The sequence below is a fragment of the Marmota monax genome, unplaced genomic scaffold (assembly GCF_021218885.2).
Source record: "Marmota monax isolate L192 unplaced genomic scaffold, Marmota_monax_Labrador192_F-V1.1 WCK01_AAM20220418_F8-fsc00096, whole genome shotgun sequence".
NCBI classification, from domain to species: Eukaryota; Metazoa; Chordata; class Mammalia; order Rodentia; family Sciuridae; genus Marmota; species Marmota monax.
The window spans coordinates 4,206,819-4,232,633 of NW_026695236.1; the positions used below are offsets into that span (position 1 = coordinate 4,206,819).

Consider the following 25,815-nt stretch of genomic DNA (forward strand, 5'->3'; position numbering starts at 1 on the left):
TATTAGGCCTGTAGAGTGTAGGAACATTTTTTTTTATTTAAAGGGTGATTTTTTTATTATAGTGTACTCACTCATTTGTGTTAAAAGAATTTATAAATCTATAGGACAAAGTTTGCACTTGTGCTTATTGATACATTGTTAATCTGGAGTTTATAAAGTTCCTATGAAAGGATTGGTTTAGTAGTAGAGTGCTTACTACACTATGGGTTCTATCCCTGGTACTGGAAGAAAAAAAGAGTTCCCGATATTATTCTTAGCATGAGATGGCCTTTGATTATGATTAGTTGTTAAAATTTATCCATTTAAAGAGAATATAATTGATGTATTCCTAGTTACGTAATGTTCAATTTGTTATTATCCATAAAATAAGAAGCAAGTTTGTATGTATGGATTAAGGATTTATTTTTTGTATATTATACTTTTTCCTTATGATTTTAAAAATATTTTTATTAATTAATTTTTATGTGGTGCTGAGGATTGAACACAGTGCCTCACACATGATAGACGAGCACTCTTCCACTGGGCTACAACTCCAGCCTTTATGATTTTTTTTTTTTTTTTTGCCTAGGAGAAAGAAAGTGTAGATTAGTTGTTTATGTTTGGTAAACCACCATCCTTTAGTGACTTTAAGAAATCTCTAGCATTCCTAGATCATGCTATTGAGTCTCTTGAGTGGTTTGGTTTGGTCAAATTTGCTTTTCCTTCACCGTTTGGTGGGAAACATTGAGTTTTATTTTCATTTTCAAAAAATAATCCTACTTTACTAGAAGAATAATTAAAGTAGTTTATTAATATTTAGGTTTAATTTAGCTTTTCTCTACTTTGAAGAATATGAAAAGAATATGAAAACTTTTCTCTAAGATATTGTTTCTTAAAAAGAACTTTTTTCTCTTACGTTTTTCTTTCTTTCTTTTTTTTTTTTTTTTTGTCCTAGTGGGGACTGGACTCAAAGGTACTTTACCACTGAACTACATCCCCTGTTCTTTTTTAATATTTTAAAATTTGAGATAGGATCTCACTATAAATTGCTGAGTCTGGCCTTAAACTTGGAATTCTCCTGCCTCAGCCTCCTTAGTGGGATTCCAGGAGAGAGCCATCATGCCAGCTAAGATATATTTTCTACTTATATTGTTATATAATTGAGGGTTCAGAAAATTTTGCCAGGAGAAGGGGCAGAATTATATTTCATTTCTTACCCTTTTTTTATCCCCTTTATTCATCTTTTTTTTTTTAGTTGTTGATCGACCTATATTTTATTCATTTATTTATATGTAGTGCTGAGAATTGAACTCAGTGCCTCACACGTGAGGCAAGTGCTCTATCACTGGGCCACATAATGCAATTTTGTCATAACACATTAAATGACTTCTGTCAAAGCAAGAGCAGCCTTCTCAGCCAGTTCACTTTGAAATAGTAAACGTCTCTTTTTTCCTTTTGAGGGCATTTACTCATGCCCATTTTTGGGGGAGAACATTTCCAGTGATCAAAGAAGTAGAAAAGGCAAAGACCTCCTTCAGAAAGATGTAGCACCATAAAGTTCCTTACAAATCCTATTTCATTTGTTTGTAACTTTAAGGCTTTGATGAACTAGGTGGACTTCTCAAACCAACAGTGGCCTCTCAGAACCAGAGTCTTCCTGTTGCCAAGCTCCCACCTAACAAGTTGGTGTCTGATGACTTGGATTCATCTTTAGCCAACCTTGTGGGTAGTAAGTAATCTTGGATTCTTCAGTCATCTTTTAAAATAAGTTATTTTATTAAAATGAGTCTGGTTTTAAAATGCTTTATTTTTCTCCATTTCTAGATCTTGGCATTGGAAATGGAACCACTAAGAAGTAAGTGTTTTATGTGTATTCTTTCCCCATGTGTCATTTAGAAGTTGATTTGGCTTTCATCTCAAAAGTATGTATAGAGATGTCAAGTCTGCATTGTAAATGCTCTGTTCAGTCTGTTTAGTATAGAACCTTTAAAATTATACATTTAATATTCTCATTTACATTTATTTATTTAAAGTGATGTAAATTGGAGTCAGCCAGGTGAAAAGAAATTGACTGGAGGATCTAACTGGCAACCGAAGGTTGCACCAACAACTGCTTGGAATGCTGCAACAATGGTGAGTTGGAAAAGCTCCTGGTATGAATGTTTAATTTAAATGTGCAACTTGAAAATGTTTTTAAAGTGATAGGCATAAATTGGTAGTTATTGAGTTTTAAATAGATAATTTGTATTTCCTTGGAAGCTGTTTGACTATGTTTGTCATGTACATATTTAAACATGTATTTAAGGGTCACTTTGTGTTAGGTCTCATTCTAATAAGTAATGTGTGATTTTTGCTTAGTGTTTATATGAACCCTCTATAGTAGGAATTATTATTTCCCCCATTTTATAGATGAAGAAACAGAGGCACAGAGTTACTAAGAAATATGCTCAGGGTCAAAGAGTTCTTAAATGATAGAGTGCATTTTTAGAACCCAAGAAGCCTGGGAGTTGCAGAACATTTGCATTTGAGATACTGCTGGTCTCTAATTTATTACTTATTTGTCTGAATATAAAATCTTTATTTTTCTTCAGATCTCACTTTTGGTAAAGGAATGACTTGTTTGGTTTGTTTTTTCTTTCTTTCTTTTTTTTTTTTTAATAATGTCATAATTTATAGAGTTGATTCTCATTGTTGATAGCAGTTAAATATTTACTGTCACCCTGAATACTGAACCATTGCTAGGGGAAGTTTATACATATCTACATTTATCATACAGATTTTAATTGTAAATCCTAAAAAAAAGAAAAAAAAAAAGCCTAAATCTAGTCAATTCTGTTTTCCTTTCTTTACAAAAAGAATATGAAGTCCTAAAGTATGAGTTCACAACATCATTAACTTTGAATTCTAGCCCTATCCATCTGACCCCAGAACTAGAGCTTCTTGCACTGTACTGGACTGTTCTCTACCTTCTCCATCCTCTGTTAACTTCATGAGAACTGAAACATTACAGAGCATTCTTCCCCTTTGCTCCTCTCAGCTGGAAGAGGTGCAACAGGATACTCAATTTTTATGCCCCTTTGCACTTGTATGGCTAAGAATGACTTTGAAAGCCCAATGAATTTTGATTTGGGCATTTTATATTTTATCAGTTGGCAAATTTGCAAATGCTAAATACATAAGTAATGAGGTTTAATGGTATTTGCTGATTATATACTCAGTACCTAGTACTGAAGAGATTCTAATAATGGTTTTAAACTGCTGTAAGGCATGGTGTGCCTAGAATAGCTTGTGGCTATTTCCTTATCCTTGGCCAGCTGTTATCTTATAATCCACAGGTCTCCCTCAATCAGAGAAGAGCATACTCCTTCTCTTTCTTATGGAAACCTTTGAAGCATGCATTTTTCTAAAGTGATGTAGTAGCAGTGTTTTGATAAAACAGGCTACACATCATAGCCTTCCTTTTGTTATTAGAGATCTCCATTGTCCTTGTTATAGCATATTTCTTGTTTTTAAATCCCTTCTAGGACGTCACCCTGTTTGCCTTGGATTACTGAAATTGTCTTGGGTCTACTATTAAAATTAGTAGGGATAAATTAAAAATATAATGTGTTGATAAACTTTGGTGTGACATTACTTAGAGTCTTATTAGCTTCAGGCTTCATAAAAGGAGAATATACTGAAATTTAGCTCCCTTTTTATGGCACTAATTTTTCACAGATAGTTGTCACTACCATCATTAAAAATACCTGGCATTTAACTAGTTTGTTTTTATATACATATACCAAAGCATATATACATACTCTATTTTAAGTTTATAAGTGGTGCTATTTGGGAAGACTGAAAGTATATCATCCCAATTTTAAGTATAAAATTGTTTTTCCAAGTGCTAAACTGTTGAAAAGCAGATTTAAATTAAAATCAATCTCTTCACCATGAATCCAATGTTTTCCCCACTGTACCACTGGGGATAGTAGGAGGTTAGTGGATTTTATGGTCTCCTGTGTGAATTATACATAAATAATTTGTGAGGAGTGACATAAATACAAAGTGTATTAGCATTTAGTATTTGCTTATTTTATATTAAGTTGATATTAATCTATATGAAACATTACAGATTTTTAAAATAGCACTTTTAAGATTGACCACTAGAATGTAATAGGCATTTGACCATTTAGAATTTATACACAGTTGATAACAATACTCATGGTCCTGTCTTGTAAATGGTAGTGTGTATCATCTCTTAATATGAGATTTTATTAAAATATTTACATGTATTTTAACGCGTTTTTTCTTATTGACTAATGTGTGGGGCCAGTAATATGATTTACTACATAAGATAAACTGCCGCTTATGACATTTCTTTACATTTCTAACCTTTTTATTATTAATTCTTAAACACTGTCAAGGTTTTTAAGTGTTTTAAGACAAATTTATTAGAGTTTTATTTCAAAATCTTTCATTAGTACTTCCCTGTTTTGTACTAGAGATTATCTGATGTGACCCTGTTTCAGGATGCACTGCATATATAGAACTACTGTATATATAGAGATGAGGCTAAAGTCGCAGTTTCTCTTGTCAACCTTGATAGTGTTTTTGTATAGATGTTCTTTCATTAGATATTGGGTGTACAAGGGATTTTAGGTAGTTGGTGAATGTACATGTGAACTAAAATGCTCTCTGTGTATTTTCTGTTGTGTAAGTACTTGTTCTAATCCAGTGTTATTGCATTATGTAATTGTTCTCCCTGGAAAAAACAGAATGGCATGCATTTTCCACAATACGTAAGTGACCAAAAACTAGCCTTTTTGCAATAAATTGGCATGCTATTAACCACTGCTGCAGCAGAATCTCATAACCTTCCGGCTATTACTTGTTTTCACATTCAGATTTTCAGTGTGTCAAAAATTCTTCCTAGCATCTCCTGGTTTCATGGGCATCTTGCAGAATTGATTCTGATGGTGGCATGGGAAATACCAATTTTTTTTCTTGCTTAATATTCCGCCATTTGCTGCCAGATGGCTGGGTGTCTGTGTGTGTATCTGTGCTGCCACTATGCACTTGATGACTTCTGAATGAAGGGAAATGTTGATTGTGGTAATGTTTAAAAATAACAACTGCATGAAATCTTACAGGCTTCTGCTATACTTGGCAGTTTGTCTGCTGCTCTTGCAGATCTTGATTTTTAAGTAGGGAGAGACCAATAAGCCCTACATGCTCACTGAATTACTAAACTTTTAACTATTCACTTTAGTGTTATTTTTTAAATGTTATGCTTTATTTAACTTCTCCATGCGTATATTCAAATTGTCATATAATTTCAGTTTATTTTTATTTTTATGTTTCAGCAGTATTATTGGTCTTTCACCTGTATTTAGTTCCAGTCTTCATTACAAGAAACACACAGAGGGAATGTTGTTAAGACAGCAACTATATCTAAAATAACTCTGGTCACACAGATTATGTATTTACAAATCATCTGTTAAAGTAGGAAGGGGAGGGTAACTTAAAAATCTTAGTGGTAGCTGGTTCTTTTAATCATTAAAATATACACTGCCTTAAAAATTCATTGTATCTGAAGTAATTTTTGGAGGAAATTAGAAAGTTAACATACATTCAAACTCTCTTTAGAACTATGATTCATCAAAATAGTCATACTCAGTAGTAGTTAGAAATCATTGAGGTCCTTAAAACTAAATGTTTTAGAGGATCAGGTCACTTGCTTTGGGATCTTTAATACTTTTGTTCTTTGAGTGCTAAAAAAGTGAACTACCTAGGAAACCATTTAGTCCTATTGCTTTTTCTTGTTCAACATTTTTTTAGGATAGTTGATAGACTTTAAAATCTTAGAACTTTGATTATTATAAAAATCCAGAGATTTTTCTTTTGGCCATGCTGGGTATCAAACCCATGGTTTCATAGATGCTAGGCAAGCACTCAAAAAATTTTAAAGCTGTACATTGAAACCTTAGTTCACTAATTGTATCTAAGTTTAAGTGTTATCTTTTTCTTTTTAAATAATTCTGCTTTTCTGCTAATTTCAAGACACTTTTTATTGAGCATTAATGGACACAGTTATTAATTATCACTTAATCACAGCTGTCTTAGCAAATATTTGTGGTTTTTAGTGGAAATATAGCTGTTAATTCCTTGAACTCAGTTGATATATTTGAGTTATATGCTCTTGTTTATTTTTTCTTTTACCCTATTAGGCACCTCCTGTAATGGCCTATCCTGCTACTACACCAACAGGCATGCTAGGATATGGCATTGTAAGTATTTTTCCAGATATAATTTTTGGTAAAGACATTTAAACCTAGGACCACTGCGGTCCAGGTGTGATTATCAGGACTGGAGACAGTCATCCTGGTGATCAGGCCACTTCCTGGAGCCTCATCTCTCCTACTAATGTGAGATGAATGGGGGGCACAAGATTTCCAGGGTGCCTTCTCCTTACGGGGCGGGGGGGAGGGGAGGAGAGCAAGCCAGGGGCAGAGAGGGCAATGAGAGCTGGGGGGCCGGGCACAGAGGGCAGCGCTCTGGGTTCAGCCCAGACATTCTTCAGCAATATGAATGCTTTGGTTTCTTTGGTATGTCTAGAATAATCATTGTATAATAAATATTATTTATGTTCACTATTAATTATTTGTCTTATTTTTCCCCTCATGACATCATGAGGCATGTTGTTTTCCATTACAACCTCATTTAAATGTTAATGTTAATGCCAAGTTTTTGTTGTTGCAACTTTACATTAAATACCTTTTGTCTTCTTACCTTACTACTGTCAAAGAAGAGAGGGATTCACGTTTTTCTTGAATTGTAAGCACAAATTTTAGTCTGGTATAGGCCAGGGAGATTTTCCTATAATGATTGTTACAGTACCTACACAGTCTTTTAACCTTTAAGGTTCCTAAAATCAACATACTACACTGTCCTTGCTTTACTAACCCTTTCAATATATAGATAAAATATATAGATAAAAATTGGAGGTGGCTTCGTCCCACTAGTATATATTTGAGGAACTAATGCTTAAGGAAAACAGCATCATGTCCCTTGATATTTTTACTGTGTCTGCTGTACATACACAGTATGCAAGTAGCTCCTTTCATACATGTGAACAAAGTTCATAACCTTTGGACTGGTGGTCATGGCCATAAACATAAAGCAAAGCTCTTGATACAAATAATCCTGTATTTGGGGATGGGGATATAGCTCAGCTGCTAGAGTGCTCGCCTTTCATGCACAAGGCTGTAGGTTCAGTCCCCAGCATCACTACCACCAAGCAAAACAAAACAAAACCAAACCTCTCTTTGAAAGGTTAAATATACCTTTTTTTTTTTTTTGAAATATAAGATTTTAGTGTGTTGCATTTTTAACCAAAGTAATAATAGCAGGGTTTTATACATCTTATTTTTTTAAAGAAAGGTTTGGTTGAGATTCAATTTTAGGTTACTCTAGAATGAATTAACTTTTTGTGTGTGTTTGTGTGAATTTAAGTCCCTTCTTGATTTCATTCTAAAAATATCTAAAATAAAATAAAAGAAGTATAGAAAATAAACTTCTTTTAAAAATGGTCAGCCAGACATGGTGTCACATACCTGTAATCCTAGGCCCTCTCGAAGGCTTGTGGCAGGAGAATCAAAAGTTCCAGGCCAACCTTGGTAACTTAGTGAGACCCCGTCTCAAAAAAAATGAAAAAGGACTGGGGATGTAGATTAATGGTAAAGTGCCTCTGGCTTGAGACCCCCAGTTAGAAATAATTCATTACATGCAATTATTTTAAAAAATCATTGTCTTCACTTGTGATAATTTACATAGTGGCATAAAAATTGATTTGATATACAAGGGCCAATTGGTTTACTTTGAAATGTGTTAGCTGTTGAGACATTGAGTCTAGTTTTCTCGATTTATAAACCTGGCAAATCTAGAAATTGAGGAGGAATTTTGATCTAACTCATTTTGTCCATTGTACTATAGTAAAGTTTAAAGTTTGCAACTCTTTGAATAGAAAAAGCTAGACTTTCTTGTCTTTTAAAAGTGAGTATACTGCCTGCTGGTTGCAGTTGTGCACACACATACTCACAAAAACTCAGGATGCTGAGGTAAAAGGATCACAATTTCAAAGCCAGCCAGCCTCAACAACTTAGTGAGACCCTAAGCAACTTAGCAAGACCCTGTCTCAAAATTTAAATAAAATAAAATGGAGATATGGCTTAGTGGTTGAGCGCCCCTGGGTTTGATCATTAGTACCAATAAATAAATAAATAAATTTTTAAAAATGAACATGCTAAAGTCTTTCCATTCCCCCCAAAAAGCTTCTCTTAAAAATTTTTCACTGTTGATTTTATTTGCATTCTTTTCTGTCTAGTCAAATCATAGGTACCAGTACCTCTTATTACTGTTGTCTTTGCTTACTTCTTGATAGTAAGGAAAATGTAAGTCCATATCCCTTAACTTGATATTCTTCTGGTTTTAGCCGCCTCAAATGGGAAGTGTACCTGTAATGACACAACCAACCTTAATATACAGCCAGCCTGTCATGAGACCACCAAACCCCTTTGGCCCTGTATCAGGAGCACAGGTATTATATTTTACATGTAACTTGCAATGTACTTGATTTGGATCTCATGGTGGATATTACTTGCTTCATCTGTTTTCGCATATAATAACTTTTACAAATGTTGATTATTTGGAGGGAAAGGACAGTAGGTTACAAATTTAAAGATGGAAAATTCTTGGCAACTTAATACTTGTTGGATCCAGAGAATTGTTTTTTGAAGTTGAGGAGTCTGCTTTGTCTTCATGAGTCTGGCATGCTATCCTTAGCTGTGGAAAAATAGAGCATCATTTTTCTTGATTGCCTAAATGGTGCTATAACAAGAGTACTGTCCTTGAGATCTTTGTAACTCTTGACAAGTCTCCAGAAAGTTTTGTATGTCATTTTTTTCATTAGATAACTTTCTGCCATTGCGGATTGTATTCAAAACAAACCAAAAGAAGGCAGAAAAACATGAAATGTCATGCTGATCTAATGAGAGACTTTTCTCATGTTTTTAGGGCTCTGTCTCCCGTTCTGAAAATTTACCCTAAAAATATTCAGTCTTTGTTTTTTAACCCATTATTATTGACACTAGAGGAATTAGACATAAGGTTTTTTTTTTTTGTTGTTGTTCTTTAAGCTTGTACCTGTTACTCTGATAAGAGAAAAATCTTTGTTATTATCTGGTACCTTGTGAAGTGTTAGACTGGCTTTTCTGTGTCTATGGCTCTATTCACATACTTTTATAGTTAAGAAATAATTCATTACTTACAATTATTAAAGCACTCACTCCATTTCTTAAATGGTTTCCAGCACCAGGGCACTGGTGACTATATTTGTCTAATGCTTATTTGAAAATATTTGAGTGAGCATTTAATAATGAAAATTTTGGTATTCCTTTTACTCTCAGTATACATATACATTAGATTTGTCAAGGCATATAGTGTAACATTACTAAGATTAATTGATGTTGAGCTATTTAAATCTAGTCTCTGTTTTTCATAGACTGAAACATAGGAAGCTCTTTCATTTTTCAGCCTTTTTGAGTAGTAAGTCATTTAATAAACTGGCATCTCTGTTGACTGGAAGTGGATTGTGAATTTAGTTCTAAGAAATAAAGTCCTAGTTGGTTATACTTCATATATTTGTCCACATGCCTCTTTCCCCTGCCCTTGTCCATATTACAGTGACTTTTTCTTCCTGTTTCTAACACAGTAGTCCTCATTACCCTTTTGACTTGCTAAAGAAACATAACTGGATTTTGATAACCCTTTAAGAAGTATACTGATGATTCTTAATGAAGATATCTTCTTCTTATACAATAGAAGCTTCTGCCTGCCTCTTAGGGTTTTCTTTTCTTTTTTCTTTTGTTAATTGTACTTACAGCATAAAGTATATTGTCATTTATTTTCAAAAATTAATTTGTCCGCTTTAAAAAACTGGTAAGAGCCTAAATATATTTATGTAAATTTTTTTTTTTTTTTTAAGGAAAATCTTTAGTCTAGAAATACAGACTAAGAACCTTGATTATAGAAGTGTTTCTCTGATGTCTAGTTAATTCCTGCACCCAGTCTACATCTTGTCTTTCAGGCTATATATCAGAATAATGCTAACTTAAACTTCAGTTGCCTTTTACGCACTACTCAAAGTAATCTTTAAAGTAGATAGGTCTACTGTCATCTTCACTCTTTCACAAGTGAAGGAGACTGAGACTTAGAAAGGCTCTTCAGCTAAGTACATGGTGCAATGCAACTTACTCCCAGGTATCCTGGTTCTTCGTACAGTACTCATTTTTACTACACCACCTCTACATTTGTAGGACAGAGCCCTTATGGCCACTACAGTAGCCCCATCTTCTTTGTCAGCAGTAAACCACTCTGTAAATTCCTTGGGTTGGTCTTATTGGTTTATAAACTGTGTTTTATAACCCAATAAGAAATATTGGGTTATAAAATACAGTTTTACAATAATATATATTGTGAATACATTCAGGATATATCTACTACACTTGCCAACAATGTCCACTGCAGAATATTATAGAGAAAAGTAAAATCATGTTATTTTCAGGAAAATAGATGGAACTGGAAATTCTAATGTTAAGTAAAATAAGCCAGACTCAGAAAGACAAATATCATGTATTTCCCTCGTGTGGAGTCTAGTTGGGGAGGAAAGTGACAAAATGAAAGTAGCAAGGAGACTTAGAGAAAAGAATCAGGTGGAAGAGGGAGAGAGAAGAAGGATAATGAGTCATACCTTCAACCTTAAAAACATTGTTTATGGATTTTGCTTAAGAATGTTAAAGAAATAGTAAAGCTATATCTTTAAAAAAAAAAAAAAACAGGTTTTATATCCTGTTGCCTTCTAAAACCCATATAATCTTTTCACTGAAATACCAGTTTTCATGTACATGAAAAGAAACAGTAAATAAAATGCTTTTTCCTAATAACTTTATGTCAGAAGTGAATGAGAGCATTAGGGTAATATGTTTCTAGTTCAGAAGTTAGTGCTTAACCCTAAATATTGTTGATTGAAAAACACACTAAGAAAGCAAATTGAAAACTAGAAAAAAAGAAAATCAGGCAGCAATGAAGTGGCTCATAGAAACTTTGGTCTCACAGAGATCATTTGCATCATTTGAAAGTCAGAATCTTAAATTTTTTCATGTTATTCTTAATTCCTTCCCCCTCATTGTTTTCTGTGTATTTAATCTCAAAGTCCCCACCAGTTATTCCTCTGTTATTATGGATCCACCCTTCTTGCATTCTACAGCCTTAACCAGTTCATGCTTGTTTTACAACACTCTCCTATGTTCCTTTCATGTCTGATTTAATCTTTTATATAGCTACAGATATAATTTTCTATAGGCAGTATTTTGTAGCATCTTATCTCTATACTTAAAATCTAAAGAGGTGAGTCTAAATATAATTGAATGTTTAAAACATCCCTAAACTTTTCTTTCATCTTAAAACTACCTTATGAGATCTTCCTATTTTTAAGAGTAATGTTGAGTGAATAGAATATTCAGCTGCTTCATTCCCATTCCTTTACAGTTTTCAGTAAGTATCTATTGTTCTATTGCTATTTGTCTTTTCCAAAAAGTCTTCATCTGCAATAAAGCAGGTTTGCCCTTTAGCTGTTCTTTAGTCATTTCTTGTTCCTTTAGTGTCCTTATGAGATTTGGAATTCTTTTTCCTTATTCTACATTATTTTTCTTTACAATTTTGTGTTTAATGATTCTTAGGTAATCCCTTGGATTGATGTTATCTATTCAGTACTAGCTGTAACCAAAATAATTTTTTAAACAAAGTACCTTTTAATTGTTCTTTCATTTTTTTGTTTTCCTTTCAGTTGGACTCAAAGTCTTTGAGGGAAAACACAATTGCTTTTTGTACATTGTAAAATAAATGGTAGTTTAAATGAAAAATGAAGTCTATCAAATCCCAGTTCTATACTATTGCCAAATATCCTTCTTTACAGCTGGGTGTGGTGGCACATGGCTACAGTAATCCCAGAGACCAGGGGCAGAGTCAGAAGGATCACAGATTCAAGGCCAGCCTTTGGCAATTTAGGAAGACCCTGTCTCAGTATAAAAGTTGGGATGTAGTTAAGTGGTAGAGCACCATGGGGTTCAGTATCAAGTACCCCTCTCTCCTATGTCCTAACATTATAGCTGTTTTTAAAAATATGCTTTAAGTGCATCTTCCTAGATGTTTTACTGCATGGAAAACTCAACGATCCCATATCAATATTTTTATTTCTCCAAAAGCATAGAGTGTTAAAGGTCCCTGTAGCTTCTTCTTCTCCCCTCTGCCCCCAATATTTTTTAGTTGTCCAATGAACCTTTAGTTTATTTGTATGTGGTGCTGAGAATTGAACCTAGTGCCTCACACATGCTAGGCAAGCACTCTACCAGCCCCAGATCCCCGTAGTTTTTACTTTTTCTTTGTTAAGTTGGAAAGAATGGAGATTCTTATGCCTTCTCTTATTGGTGCTTTACATAATGCTTTATATAATTTTTACTGGTGTTTTATATAAATTGGGATGTTCATTGCTGACCAGTAGTTTGTAAACTCCACATTTGCAGTGTGTACCTGTTATGCTATTAAATGAAGGCAGTTAACTAGTTACAATCTTTTTATTTCTCCAAAGTATAGAGTGTTAAATTTATTTATTTTGGACTGAGGATTAATCCCAGGTGTGCTTAACCACTGAGCTATGTCCTCCGTCCATTTTTTATTGTTTATTTTGAAGCAGAGTCTCATTGAGTTGCTGAGGCTGGCCTCAAATTTGAGATTCTCCTGCCTTAGCCTGCCAAGACACTGAGAGGTATATGTCCCCCATACCTGGCAGGCATTTATTTAATTTTAAACTAGTATTAAAAGTTTTGTTGGTTTCTTGGTATTAGGCATTTTGTATGGAGGACTACCAATCTTGTTCAGGGAACATAGGGCTGAAGATGCAAAATGTCTTTGTTTGCAGTGGCTAACTTTAAGTAAGTCTTACTTCAGTTAAGTGTCTGAAAGGAAACTATGGCTTATTGTGAGTCTTTTTTACCCGTATAAATACGGACACTGTTGGCTTTAGATATTGGAATAATTCAAGTCTTGCAAAATAGGGCATTTTAGGATTTGTTTGAGGGTGGTAGTGGTGGTGTTTAACTTTCTTGATAAGTTAATTGTGGATATTGGTAGTACCTCTGCTATCAGCTGATCTGTCCAGATTATAAAGGTTTTTTTGCCTTGTCAGCTATATATTGTGCTTATTTATACTTTCCCATAACATGAGAGAATTTATGTTGGAAATTAAAATTTAGTACCATTGATGAAAAACTGATTCAGTAGCCCCCAGTGTATACCTGAATGAGTCATAACTAAAATGTTAGGAGTCCCATCTGCTGATCTCTATTATTAATAAGACAAATGTATTTATTACATTTTTGCTCAGGACATTGTTTTAAAGGCAAAAATTTAATTTCTTATCATCTTAAAATCTTCAGTGACTGAAGTTCTACAAAATCTTCATGATGAACACCAGTGACCGTGTATATATAGCATTGTGTATATAGAAAGCATGGAAATGGACTGACCATCTAACATTTACCAGAAAAATTTCTTTTAAAAATATTGTTTGGGGGCTGGAAATGTAGCTTAGTGGTAGAGCACTTGCCTAGTTCTCCTGAGGCTCTTGGTTTAATTCCCTGCATTACTCTAAAAATTAACTATTAAAAATATAAATTCTGGGGGTTAGGGTTGTGACTCAGTGGTAAAAATTGAAAAAAAAATCAATCAGTAAAAAGGTTAAAATCTTAAAAAACAGAAAAGAAAATTTAATTCTCTCCCCACCCCCACATAACAGCATTTAGCCAGTGCTGACCTAAACACCTCTTAAAGATTCTACCTCTTAATACTGTTACCATGGCAATTAAATTTCAACATGAATTTAAAGGGGACAGGCATTCAACCTACAGCAACTCTGTACCCTCAGTATATGTGTATTTATAGATTAATATATTTCTATGGCAATTGTATATTTACATACATTAAAAAACATGTTAAATATGAACTTTTTTGTGATACCAGGTGTTGAACCCAGGGGTACTCTACTACTGAGCTACATATTTTTATTTATTTGTTACTTGGGGAGGTACTGGAGATTGAACCCAGGGGCACTATACCACTAAGCTCCCTCCCCAGCTGTTTTTAGTTTTTCTTTTGAGACAAGGTCTTGCTGTGTGGCCCAGGCCCTGTTTTTAAATGGTTACTTTTGTTTTTTTAAAGAGAGAGAGAGAATTTTTTTTTTAATTTTAATATTTATTTTTTAGTATTTGGCGGACACATCTTTGTCTGTATGTGGTGCTGAGGATCGAACCCATGCCGCACGCATGCCAGGCAAGCGCGCTACTGCTTGAGCCACATCCCCAGCCCCGAGAGAATTTTTTTAAATATTTTTTTTATTATTATTTTTTGGTGGACACAACATCTTTATTTTATTTTTATGTGGTGGTGAGGATCGAACCCAGCGCCCTGCGCATGCCAGGCGAGCGCGGTACCACTTGAGCCATATCCCCAGCCCAATGGTTACGTTTTAAAACAGAAAAGTTCTAATTTCTTCTCATATTCCGCTTTGGAGGTCATTTTCAAAATTTAACTCTTTTTAGCTGGGCACAGAGGTGTATACCTATAAATCCCAGTGGGTTGGGGAGGCTGAAGCAGGAGGATTGCAAGTTATAAAGCCAGCTGTAGCAGCTTAGTGAGTCTCTAAGCAACTTAATGAGATCCTGTCCCAAATTAAAAAATATAAAAAGGACTGAGGATGTGGTTCAGTAGTTAAGTCTGGGTTCAATCCCTAGCACTAGCCCACCCCCAATAATTTTAACAAATTTTAGAATACTTATATGAAACAGGTAAGAGATGTTGCCTGTACCTAAGGAGTCTAAAGGTGAGTGTAATTTGGAAACACAAGAAACTGTTGGATAAAGGCCCCTTAAGAGAAACCACAAGTGTTGAGAACACCGAGGAAGAGCAAGAGCAATGCAGACTCAATAACATTTGAGCTGGACCTCTTATGTTCATAGATTTGATGGTAAATGCTAGGGATGATTGAATTAATATTTGAATTACTAATTTATGCCAGGCAGTATGCTGAGTATTTACCATTTAATACTCAAAACAGCCATAAAGGGAGATTTAAAAATTTAGTTCTGTCTTTTTGCAACATGCTCTTCAGTCATGCCAGGCAAATGAACTGTATCCATTTTTCTCTTGAGATGATGTTTTTGTTTCTTCAATGAAGACATAAAATGAGTCTCTACAGCACTGGATTTTCTACTTAGGCTTTTGGGTGACTGAAGAATTTAAATGTAAAGATGTAGCAAAGTGGCTTCTCTAAAAATTTGTCCTAAATATAGTCTTTTTTATCCTCTCCCAAGCCTTTGATTGTACCAGTCTTGCTTTATGAGACTACTGTTATTTTCTTGTTTTAACCTGAAATTTTCTCTTCCCCCTTCATTCTTAGATATGTGTGTGTGTGTGTGTGTGTGTGTGTGTGAAGTAGAACTATAATGAAATTAAACCTCATAAAACAATATTTCTATTTATGTGGTATAGTCTGTAAATAGAATTATATATTTTTAAAATTTCCTTAAGTATGTTTATCTTTATTAATATGTGATTTCTGTACTATTTTTACTATATTAAATAAAAATCTTTACTCTGAAGGTAAAATCAAAGATTTTGGGTAACAATATATATATTTTTTCATGTATAAATATATAAACATATATAGTATGTATATAATTTTAAAAGACTGATTAGTGTGGTGGAGAAATTTCAAAAGTTTCCATCTTCAGTGTCAATTTTTGTATCTTTATTTGTATTCTGCTCTTGTTTCTCAATATAGGAGCAGTAAGATTTAACAGCTTTTGTTTGAATATCGTTAGTTGTGATATAAACCACTTTGATTTGAACAATATAGGAGCAGTAAGATTTAACAGCTTTTATTTGAATATCGTTAGTTGTGATATAAACCACTTTGATTTGAACAGATTGATAGTTGTACTAATTTTTTAATCTGTGAATTTGGGGATAGAGAATATTATTTGAAATTAATGTGTAACAGGTGGTGTTTGGGGTTTGTTTATGCCATTTTTATGTTCCTTAGCAACCTTATAATCATGTTCTTTAATTTATTCAAAAGAATGATAAATAAAGGAATGTCAGTTGCCCTATATGGTGGCACCCTCCTGTAATGCCAGTGATTGGGCGGCTGAGGCAGGAGGATTGTAAATTTGAGGCCAGCCTCAGCGACTTCATGAGACCCTGTCTTAGAAAGGAAAAAGAAGATTTTTAAGTAAAAGAAGTTTAGCTTTCAAAGTTTCAGGTGACTTTCAATCAAACTTTTAAACTCCTGCTGTTTCTGACCCATTGGAATCCCACTGTCCCTTTAGGGTCTTTTATTTTACTTGATGAGTAATATAAGCAGCCTCTTCCTTTCCTTCTCTTTTATTTTCTTGCTGACTACTTTCTCACCAGTGCATGTAGTCTGTGCTTTGGTATTAGTGCTGGAAAAGCAGGATAAGACCAGGTAGTATCTCATGTCCCTGTCCTTAGAACTGTACAGTAGCCACAGCAGTCTGGTCTACGGATTTATCTGTTTCAGATGGATATTTATGAAAAGAAACTTATTGCAGGTATATTAAGTGTAGTTTTCTCATTGGCGGCATCAATCTTGTTTTAATTTGCTGAATGCTTATAGTGTGTATGTGTGTGTGTGTGTGTGTGTGTGTGTGTGTGTTGGTCGGTCTGTCTTACCAATTTAAGAGACTATTTAGAGTTTAGTAGAAATTAAAAACCAGTACTTTTTCCCAAGGAAATTTGATCTTGTTCTTCTTGGACTTCTCTCTAGCAGCTCGCTCATGTAAAATATATCAAAGAATAATCTTGTCTGTTTGGTCTGCATTCTTCAGGGGCATCTGCTTGTGGGGCTGTCAGGTCTTCAGATTGCTGCCCTAAGGAAATGAGTGATTTAAGAAGACGTTTTAGTGTGAAGCTCTCATAGGAAATTTGTGATTTGGGGCGCAGTCTATAATGAGCAGGGTTTATTGTTTTAACTTTAAATGAAAGAAAATTTATTTTGGAGAGAAACCCAGTTAATAATGGAGATACGTGTGAATGTTGTCTTCTAGTTGAATAATTAATGACTACTTGGAGTTATCCCACTTCTGAATGGGCTTTCATATGTAGGCTGCAGAGGGAAGATCGGGATATCTCTCCAATAAAGTTATACTTTAGTCTGTCCCTACATGGATGATGTTTGAAACTTCAAGCCCATATGCTGCCCTGTCTCCCATCTGTAGCTCCCTGCATGATTCTGTCATCTTCTTTATTGTCTTTGAACATTTATTTCTGAAACAAAGATTGCTTATACTGGTGATGTAATATTTGTGAAAACTCATTATCTACTCATTCTTTATAGTGCTTTTCTTTTGCTTTTGTTTATTTTTTAAGTAAAAATGTAGAAAGGAGATAATTTTAGACCACCAAAGAGGTTTTTTATGGCTTTAAATTCTTTATAGGATTTGAATGTTGGAAGTATGAAGTGAAACTGTTTCCATTGTGAACTTTGATTTAATGCTTAGTTGAAATAGCTCATTTCAGAAGAGTCCTATGCTTGCATCCTGTGCAATCCTGTATAAAGGGAGAAAAAGAATGAACAATTTGCTCCAAACTAAAGTTCCTCATGTTGGCTTTAAAATACTCATAAGTCAATTTGGTGAAAGAGATACATATATGAAAATTAACATCTTGGTTCTTCAGAAGTATCTTTTCTTTGGGAGATCACTAAAGATATGTTACTAAATTCATTGGTTTCACTACCTTGTAATATATTAAAGGATGGTTAGATTCTAAGAATCAATAATCTGAAGTGTTCCCCTTATTCAGGTGCAGTATCTGGACTTTCAGACTAGGTGAACTCCAAGATCTCTTTCACCTCCGACAGAGTGCATGTCAGCTGCAGATTGTCTAGATAAATAGGCAGAAGACAACTCCATGTTAACTTCTACCCTTTATAAGAAAGGAAGGAGAGGGTATTGTTAGATATGTTGGGTCTGAACTAAAGTCAGAGTTCATACAACATTGGATAGATAGCCTGGGCAAAGGAAGCTATCTTTACTCAGTTTAAACACATGCATATGCATGCGTTTATGTATCCTGTCTCCTGTACCTCCCCACCCTCCCACACACTAAAGTCTTAATCACAGGTCAGCTTATATTGACCTTTTTGAGTAAAAGACTATTTCTTTGAAGTTTCAGAAACATGAATTTGTTTTCTGGAAAACACATGCCATTGGATACCCTTTAACTTGACATGTGACTAAAACTTTTGTTTTAATTCCATTTTCTACAAAGGCTACCTTTATATTTATTAAAGGTGACAAAACAAAAACCACTTCTTCTTTCATTACATTTTCTGCTTTCATGTTCTGTCATTCTGAGATCTTTTTTTCTTTCCCTCTCTCTGTCTTCTTTCCCCCAGCTGTCGGCAGCATCCAGCCCCTCCAGTCACAGTCCTCACAGAGCTTCAGGAAAGGACCCTTTTGCAGAGCTCTCTTTGGAGGATTTCTTATAAATCACTTTAGGTATTGCTGCTTGTTGGGGGAGATGGGGACTTAAATACTTTTTAAAAATTTACCAAACATTTACAACAATTCGCTCTTCTCCTCCTCTGTTTCTTTAAAGGACTTTTCTTCTCTGCCAACTCCTCTATTCTTTAGATGAAGAATAAAAATAGGTCAAAATAGGACATAAAGAGAAACAACTTGAAAAAATATCTTCAACATAATTAGAAGTTATGAAATCAAAGGACCATCTTACATATTGAAGCATCCACTGCTCACAGCAAATGGATACGATCAAATATCACCCTTAAAAATTAGATATTTTAGCAAATCTTCAAAGACTTGTAGAGAACACCATAATTTTAAACATTGTATTAGAGATTAACTGGGAGCATCTTTAGTTTTAACCAGGATTAATTGTGAAGGATTCATTTCAGTGATTTTTTTTATGTGTGCCTTTTCATTTAAAAACAGTCATGTACTTATTTATTTTGTAAACAGCTTGGTTTTAAATTAAGAGCAAAGGAATATTTAGGCCCTTTCAACTAGAAGGATTCTGCATATGATTTACAGTGCCTTTGTTTCCTGGAAGACAGTATATTTTGATCTTCTTGGTGCTCTGGCCCTCAGTTTACATTTACCTGCTAGATCTTTATGAGTTTGTACTCTTCTTATTTGGCAAGTTAATAAACATCTACCTTATTAATATCTTTGGATAGGCAGTTTTAGAGAAATCATGAGGGAAGTTACCTTTGAGTGAACATTGATTGATTCCCTATTGAAAAGTATTTCTTTATAGATCTTACAGATCTTTATTTATATTAGTAAAGATATGGTTTAGTCAGCATAGCATTCTTCCTTTTATTGTCTATAATTTTATATCATTTGGAAATTACATTTTGATTTCCCAAATGATATTTTACATGGAATATTTGTGCTTATGTAGATGGTTTGAATCTGTCATAGAAAAATAGCTCATTGGTCTTCTTTCTTTTCTTTCCCCCAAGCGTACCTTAGTTTTAGTACTTAGATATTTGGAAGTCTGTTCCTGTAATTATACTTCAAATATTGAGTTCAGGCACAAAAGTCAGTAAGACTGACTTTGTTTTATAATTACGTTTTGTGATAAGTATGTTGTAAACTCTTCTGGCCCGTTTAATAACAAAGTCCACAAAGAATTTTTATTTGTGACAAGACATTTCATAATGCAATGAATTAACTTACACATGTCTTTTTCTTTTTCTTTTCCAGATACAGTTTATGTAACTAGATAAGAGAGAATGGAATTATTCCAAAAAGACAAGTGCTCAAGTGGCGAATCCTTACTTCCAGCAAAATCCAAACTGCTGTCTCTTAAACTCTTCTTCCATTAGAATGCTACGGTAACCCAGTGAAGGCCCACGAAGGAAATTGGGACTAGTTTATAGAACATACCAATACACTTTATAAAGCCAAGAATTGCCATGATTTAAGACTAAGCTCTTTTTGGTGACTAACCCTTCAGTTCTTTCAATTCTTATTAATACCCATAATCAATAACCTACCAAGAAAAGCCCTTATTTGGAAAGTGTGAAATTTGTATTTGGAAATGCTGCCTGGAAAGAAGAGCTGTGTCCTTTATTGTAATTCAACAGGACTCATTGGGGGATCAAAATCACAGTTCTTAATTATGCATTATTTTTCTTTTCTCCAGTCCTCAAAGTTACAGAACCTTAATTGAAATTAATTTTTCTTTTTTAAAAAATTTATATTCAGTTTGCAGTAGACATTCCTTAAGTATTTGTATTTATTTATGATTATCAATTTTACATAACATTAATATTATATCAAACCTCCTTATGAAAATGAGTATGAATGTACACAGTATGTTTGATTTTTATCCACAAGAATGAATCTGATTCAGAATGCTTTTCAGCTGACATAAAGAGCACTAAATATATTAAGGCAAGCCCGCAGGTCTGAATCTCAGTCTCTGTGGGTTTTAGGGAAGCATTACAAATGCATTAATCCTTATAGTCAATTCTGTGCCTAGGATTTTGCAAGGGAACAGTTCACTGACTAGGAAAAGCACTACATTTTAAATTCAGCATTAGTGCATTGGGAAGGATCTTCACTGCTTTGTGCTTGGCATGTCATTATTTTCCATTTGACATTAGGGCCTTTCCAAAATGAATGTGAGGAATTGCTTTCACTTCAAGACTTTCCTTCTTTTCAGTAAAACTCTAGGAGGTGTTATTGGGGGAGGGGAGGGGGGAAAATCCTTGAACTTTTTATTTGGCTTGTGCCATGTTATGATCATGTACCTTTTAAATAAGGGGAAATAGTATCTTTAAAGTTAATGTCTAGCCAAGAGTTTAGTTAATGAAGAATTAAACTGCACTGTTGATCGGTGCTTTGTGTAAATACATCTTAACGCTTGGGTTGAGAGGGGCCTTAAGAAGGACAGTTTGTTGTAGGAAAGCAATTCTGTACATGAGTTTAAGCATACTTGTTGCATTGTCTCTGCAGATTCTATTTTTGTTTACAATATTAAAATGTATGTTAGCAAAATGGGTGGATTTTCAAATAAAAAAATGCAGCTTCCACAAAACTTGGTTTATGATATTCTGATCTGAAGTGCATTTTCTTTTTTTCTTCTATTTTCTTTTATCATCAGTATCATCATTTGTTTGCTAATAAATGTGTACCAGGTGATTATATTTGCCGATTTAATAAAATATAGAATTTGTTCTATTTCAATTTCTAAAAAGATTAATCTTTGCAGTTTTGTAACTTCTAGGCTCTTTCCAATATAAACAAATATTTATTAAAATTATTCATTTTTGCCTGTAATCAGGTAAGTTTAAGGGAGAAATGCTTTTGAGTTACATATTGGTGTATATGATTATGTCTTCCAAAGAAACCTTTGTATCATGTTGCATATGGAATAGTAAATAGAATTCAGAGTATATGATGGATTAAAAGCATTGATAATGGCTACATAGTATTTGCCATGGTTGGAAAAATATAGCTTTAGCCAGTGTGCTTTGTTAATTTTACTGGCATTTCTGCTTCAGCTGAAAATTTAAGATAATATCAAGGTTCTTCTCTTGTTTGTCATTATCCACAAACATATTCGCAAATTACTGCTCAAACTTCTATAAAACAAAATTTATTCATTCAGAAAAAATGTGGCTCCTGTATGCTAGTAATGACTGAGTCACAGAATATGTGGACCTGCCAAAGCACTCAGCCAGATAGCTTCCTCTTGCCTTCCAAGAAAGAAGCCACCTCAGCAGTCTCTACAACCAGTCTAGATCTTTGTTTTGCCACACTCGTCCTTTTGTAAAACTGCTCTGAGTAACCTCTGAGAATAAAGACTTCTGTATTTTCCTCCCTGCAGCTTCTCTCAGAAAGCCTTAAAGTCATTCTATGGTAGTATTAAGAAATGATGTTCTTTTTGGAAATGAGAAATGTTTTCTAAGTCCCTCTAGCTGGAATTTCTAGCCTACTGTTAGCAAAACCACTTAGTAAATGTCCATTAATTGTCAACGTAGTATGCAGATGTAGTTTTTTTTTATATATATTTATTTTTTAGTAGTAGTTGGATACAATACCTTTATTTTATTTATTTATTTTTATGTGGTGCTAAGGATCAAACTCAGGTCCTTGCACGTGCTAGGCGAGCCACAACCTCAGCCCTGTAGTTTTTTATGTTGTATGGAACTGCCCACATTGTCAAAAGTTGTGTAAATTTTTTTTCTAGAATATTTCTTTTGAAACAGATGTGACTTTCTTGAGGCAGAGTATGACATACCAATTATAGGCAGACAGAGAAAAGTGAGGGTAGAAAAAGTTTTATGGGAACTTATGCTTAATAAGCTTTTCTTCTACCTGCTAGAAAAGGAAATTCCCCTCCCCCCTTCTTTTTTTTTTTTGTGCTGGGGATCTAACTCAGGGCCTTGTGCATGCTAAGGATATTAACACTGAGCTTTAACCCCAGCCTACAAAAGCTAATTTTAAAGACGGTTTTGAAGTAAAAATTTTGTGAGACTTACCTTGGGAACAAAGCAATGGTCCTTTTGAGCCTTTCCCAGTCAGGCACCCTACATACTGCCTCTGAACCTGGGATGCTTGTTGTCTTCCTGTGCTCCTGATAAACAAGCACTGAATTATCATACACTTACCTAGAAGCAAAGAGAAAGAAATATAAGAAGTAAATAGCTGCCTACTCCCCACCATTCATCTGGACTCCAAGCTGTTTAGGAAGTTGGTTTCCTTATTTGAAGAACCGTTTATCTGGAAGTATCAAGCACACCACACTAGTACTGCCAGCTAGCATAGTTGCTATCCTAGAAAGCACAAAATAAAGTCTGCATCTCTGGTCATTTTTGCCTCGAAGTAAGGTAGGAAGTTAAAAGCATTTCACTTCCTTATTATTTATTGAAGGGCAGCTTGAAGGTCTGAACAGAGGAAGAAGCACTGCAGTTGAAAGGAAAAGACTCGCTGGGAGATCCCAAGAAACCCAGCAATTTGGTCTAAGGTGGGTACAAGGATTGTTTCACTCATTGCTTGGTACTCATAACAATTATCACCAGAAGCTAATATTTTAAGGAACTTACAGTTCATCATGGGATACCATGTGTTAGTTTAAAAAAAAAAATGAGGAACTGAGGGTTCACTTGGTCATATAACGATAAAGTAAATTAAACGATTGTGATACTGGCCTAAAAGAAACAGGACTAGGAAAGGAAGACTAATAATGGGTGCTAAAATATGCCATAAGAGTAGCATTTCAAAAGAGCAAAATAGCCAGGCGCTATGGCTGACACCTGTAATCCCAGCATCTGGGGAGTTAGGCAGGAAGATCAAGAGTTCAAAGCCAACCTCAGCAGAAGTGAAATGCTAAGCAACTTAGTGAGACCCTTTCTAAAAAAATACAAAATAGGGTTGGCGATGTGACTCAGTGGCCATGTGCCCCTGAGTTCAATCCCCAGTGCAAATAAACAAACAAATAAACTGGGAGTATAGTTCAATGATGAACAGGTCCTGCACTAAAATATATGTAAAGTAAGCCTATTGAACAAGATAGTTTTACCAGTACCAAATACCTGTTGTGGGGAAGGGTGAATTCCTTCCAGTATACATAAAATAAATTCCACACAGTGAAAATGTAAGGATTATTAAGATTAAGAAAATAAAGGTAGTTTATCTGTAGTCAAATAGGAAAAGGAAGAGAATATGACAGTTTACCAAGAAACAGTAACAATGAAAAAAGTTCATCTTTAATAGTAATTAAAAATTCAACTGAGAACAAAGTGGCATTTTCCAAGTGTAAAGCTGGTCTGAGTGTTTTAGTATGTATCTGTTTATGGTTAAGGAAATTGAGGCCTAGAAAGAGAGTCACTTACTGTGTCATCTTTAACAACTCAGTGGCTGAATCTGTATGGCTTGTATCTGGCCTTCTTCATAACTACTCTGCATACTGGTATATGTAGGGTATGAGAGTTCGTGCCCTTAATCCAGTAATTTTCACTTTCAGAGAATTTACTTAGATAAATAATCTAGGGATGAGAATTTGTGTTGCATGGAAGAAAAGTTAAAAGAATTTATGTTAAGGGATAGGAAATCAAATTCATGGGATAAATCATGCTGCCTAAGGCCACCCCTCAAGAACACTCCTGCAGTACAAAATAGCCTTGGTCTTGGGTCTGTTTGCATCAACAGACAGGCTTTATTTTAGGTCTTTATTTGCTACAGTTTGCGATCAGAAGCAGTATGTTCTACCAGGTTCTTTTTATTCCCAGGCCAACCAAAGGGAGAATGGGTTTATCTCTCTGAGGAAGGCTATTAGTCACCCAACAGAAAAGGGTCTTCTACTCACCAGCATTATTTTACTGTCTTAGAGAAGACTCAAGAGCTAAGTGGAACTTTCCAGGTCTCTTGACTGATGTGGGAAAATAAAAAAAAAAGCATGTTTAAACTTCATCAATGAACTTTTCAGGCATAGTTTCTTGGTTGCAAGATTTGTATACATGTTTCACAAAGTTTCCTTACTTGATAAGTTTCTGCCCAAATATAACTTTCTGAGAAGGGAAGGAATAATCTATTGCATGATGAATTGTCTTCTTGTTTCCAAGCCTTTCCTGGGCCTTAAATGCTGGAATACTTAAGTGTATCTGTACCTCATTGCTTATCAAATATTTGATATTATCAAAAGCCTCAACAGTTCAAATCATTCTCAGACTTCCATTCTTGATTCTTCTACTCAGGCCAACCTTTCACTATCTATTAATAGAATTCTGGGATTTTCTGCCCCTTTGTTTGCACCTCTCTAATTTGCTTGTTCAACTCCTGTCTTTCCAGTGAGAGAAATACGGTAGCTTTGATCATTTTTAGCAGCACGGTAAACTGGACAGTCTTTTCGGAAAGCCATTTAAAATGTTGGATCTTATGCCTTGTAAATCTGTCTCTGGAAATCTAAAGTATGGAAAAGACAATGCAGAATAATACCCATCACAAGTGATTGAGATTTCTAAAGGAACAACTGCTAGATAAGGCCAAAGATGAGTGTCAAAGAACACCTCCATTATTAAAAGATTTTAAAGGATTGGTGGAGACCAGAAAAGAACAATGAGAGCTGGAAGAGGAGAACCAGAGAAGGGATTTCAAAGATATAATTGAAAGTAGAGAATGATTGGCACAAGTGAAATAAATATGAAAAATTTCATTGGATCCATTGGTTTTCAACTTGAACCTTAACTTTAGCTAAACTGCAGGATAGATAAGGGCAGAAGGTTACAAGGGCAAGAAAAGATGAGAAAACGCAGATGAAAGAAGCTTGGTTGTGAACTAGAAGAGGTAAAGGACAATCTTCAAAGGTCATATGGGCTGGAACAAGAAGAGTTGAAAATGAAAGTGGATTTTCTTTGCTCACCCACTCAAACTAGATGCCCAGCAGTTCTGGGTGTGAGAATCAAGAAACAAAACATAATTTTTCTTTTCATGGAGCTTATTTTTTGGGGGGAAAGTAGGCAATGTACAAATACTTTATGACAAGTGATGATAGTACTATACGAAAAACAGGTTAGAGAGAGTTGTGAGCACGGTATGGTTTGAATAGGGTATGAAAGGAAGACCTTTGAATAGAAGCCTGAATGAAATGAGGAAGCAATGTGGTAAGATGTGGAGAGTGGCTCCTGCA

General features: G+C 34.5%; 1 protein-coding gene across 13 annotated transcripts in view; it reads left to right on the plus strand.

Moving 5' to 3' along the window:
- Positions 1 to 21,222, plus strand: part of Picalm (phosphatidylinositol binding clathrin assembly protein) — a 99,648-nt gene extending 78,426 nt beyond the window's left edge. For 4 of the 13 annotated variants that reach the window (XM_058577371.1, XM_058577360.1, XM_058577362.1 and 1 more), the window contains 8 exons: positions 1,577 to 1,708; positions 1,804 to 1,834; positions 2,013 to 2,112; positions 4,737 to 4,760; positions 6,189 to 6,248; positions 8,453 to 8,557; positions 18,551 to 18,653; positions 19,884 to 21,222. In XM_058577371.1, coding sequence (XP_058433354.1) covers positions 1,577 to 1,708; positions 1,804 to 1,834; positions 2,013 to 2,112; positions 4,737 to 4,760; positions 6,189 to 6,248; positions 8,453 to 8,557; positions 18,551 to 18,643 — 545 coding nt within the window. In that variant the 3' untranslated portion in view covers positions 18,644 to 18,653; positions 19,884 to 21,222. The remainder of the gene's footprint in view (positions 1 to 1,576; positions 1,709 to 1,803; positions 1,835 to 2,012; positions 2,113 to 4,736; positions 4,761 to 6,188; positions 6,249 to 8,452; positions 8,558 to 18,550; positions 18,654 to 19,883) is intronic. The other 9 variants (XM_058577363.1, XM_058577365.1, XM_058577369.1 and 6 more) reach the window with 4 other exon arrangements.
- Positions 21,223 to 25,815: the final 4,593 nt, after the last annotated feature.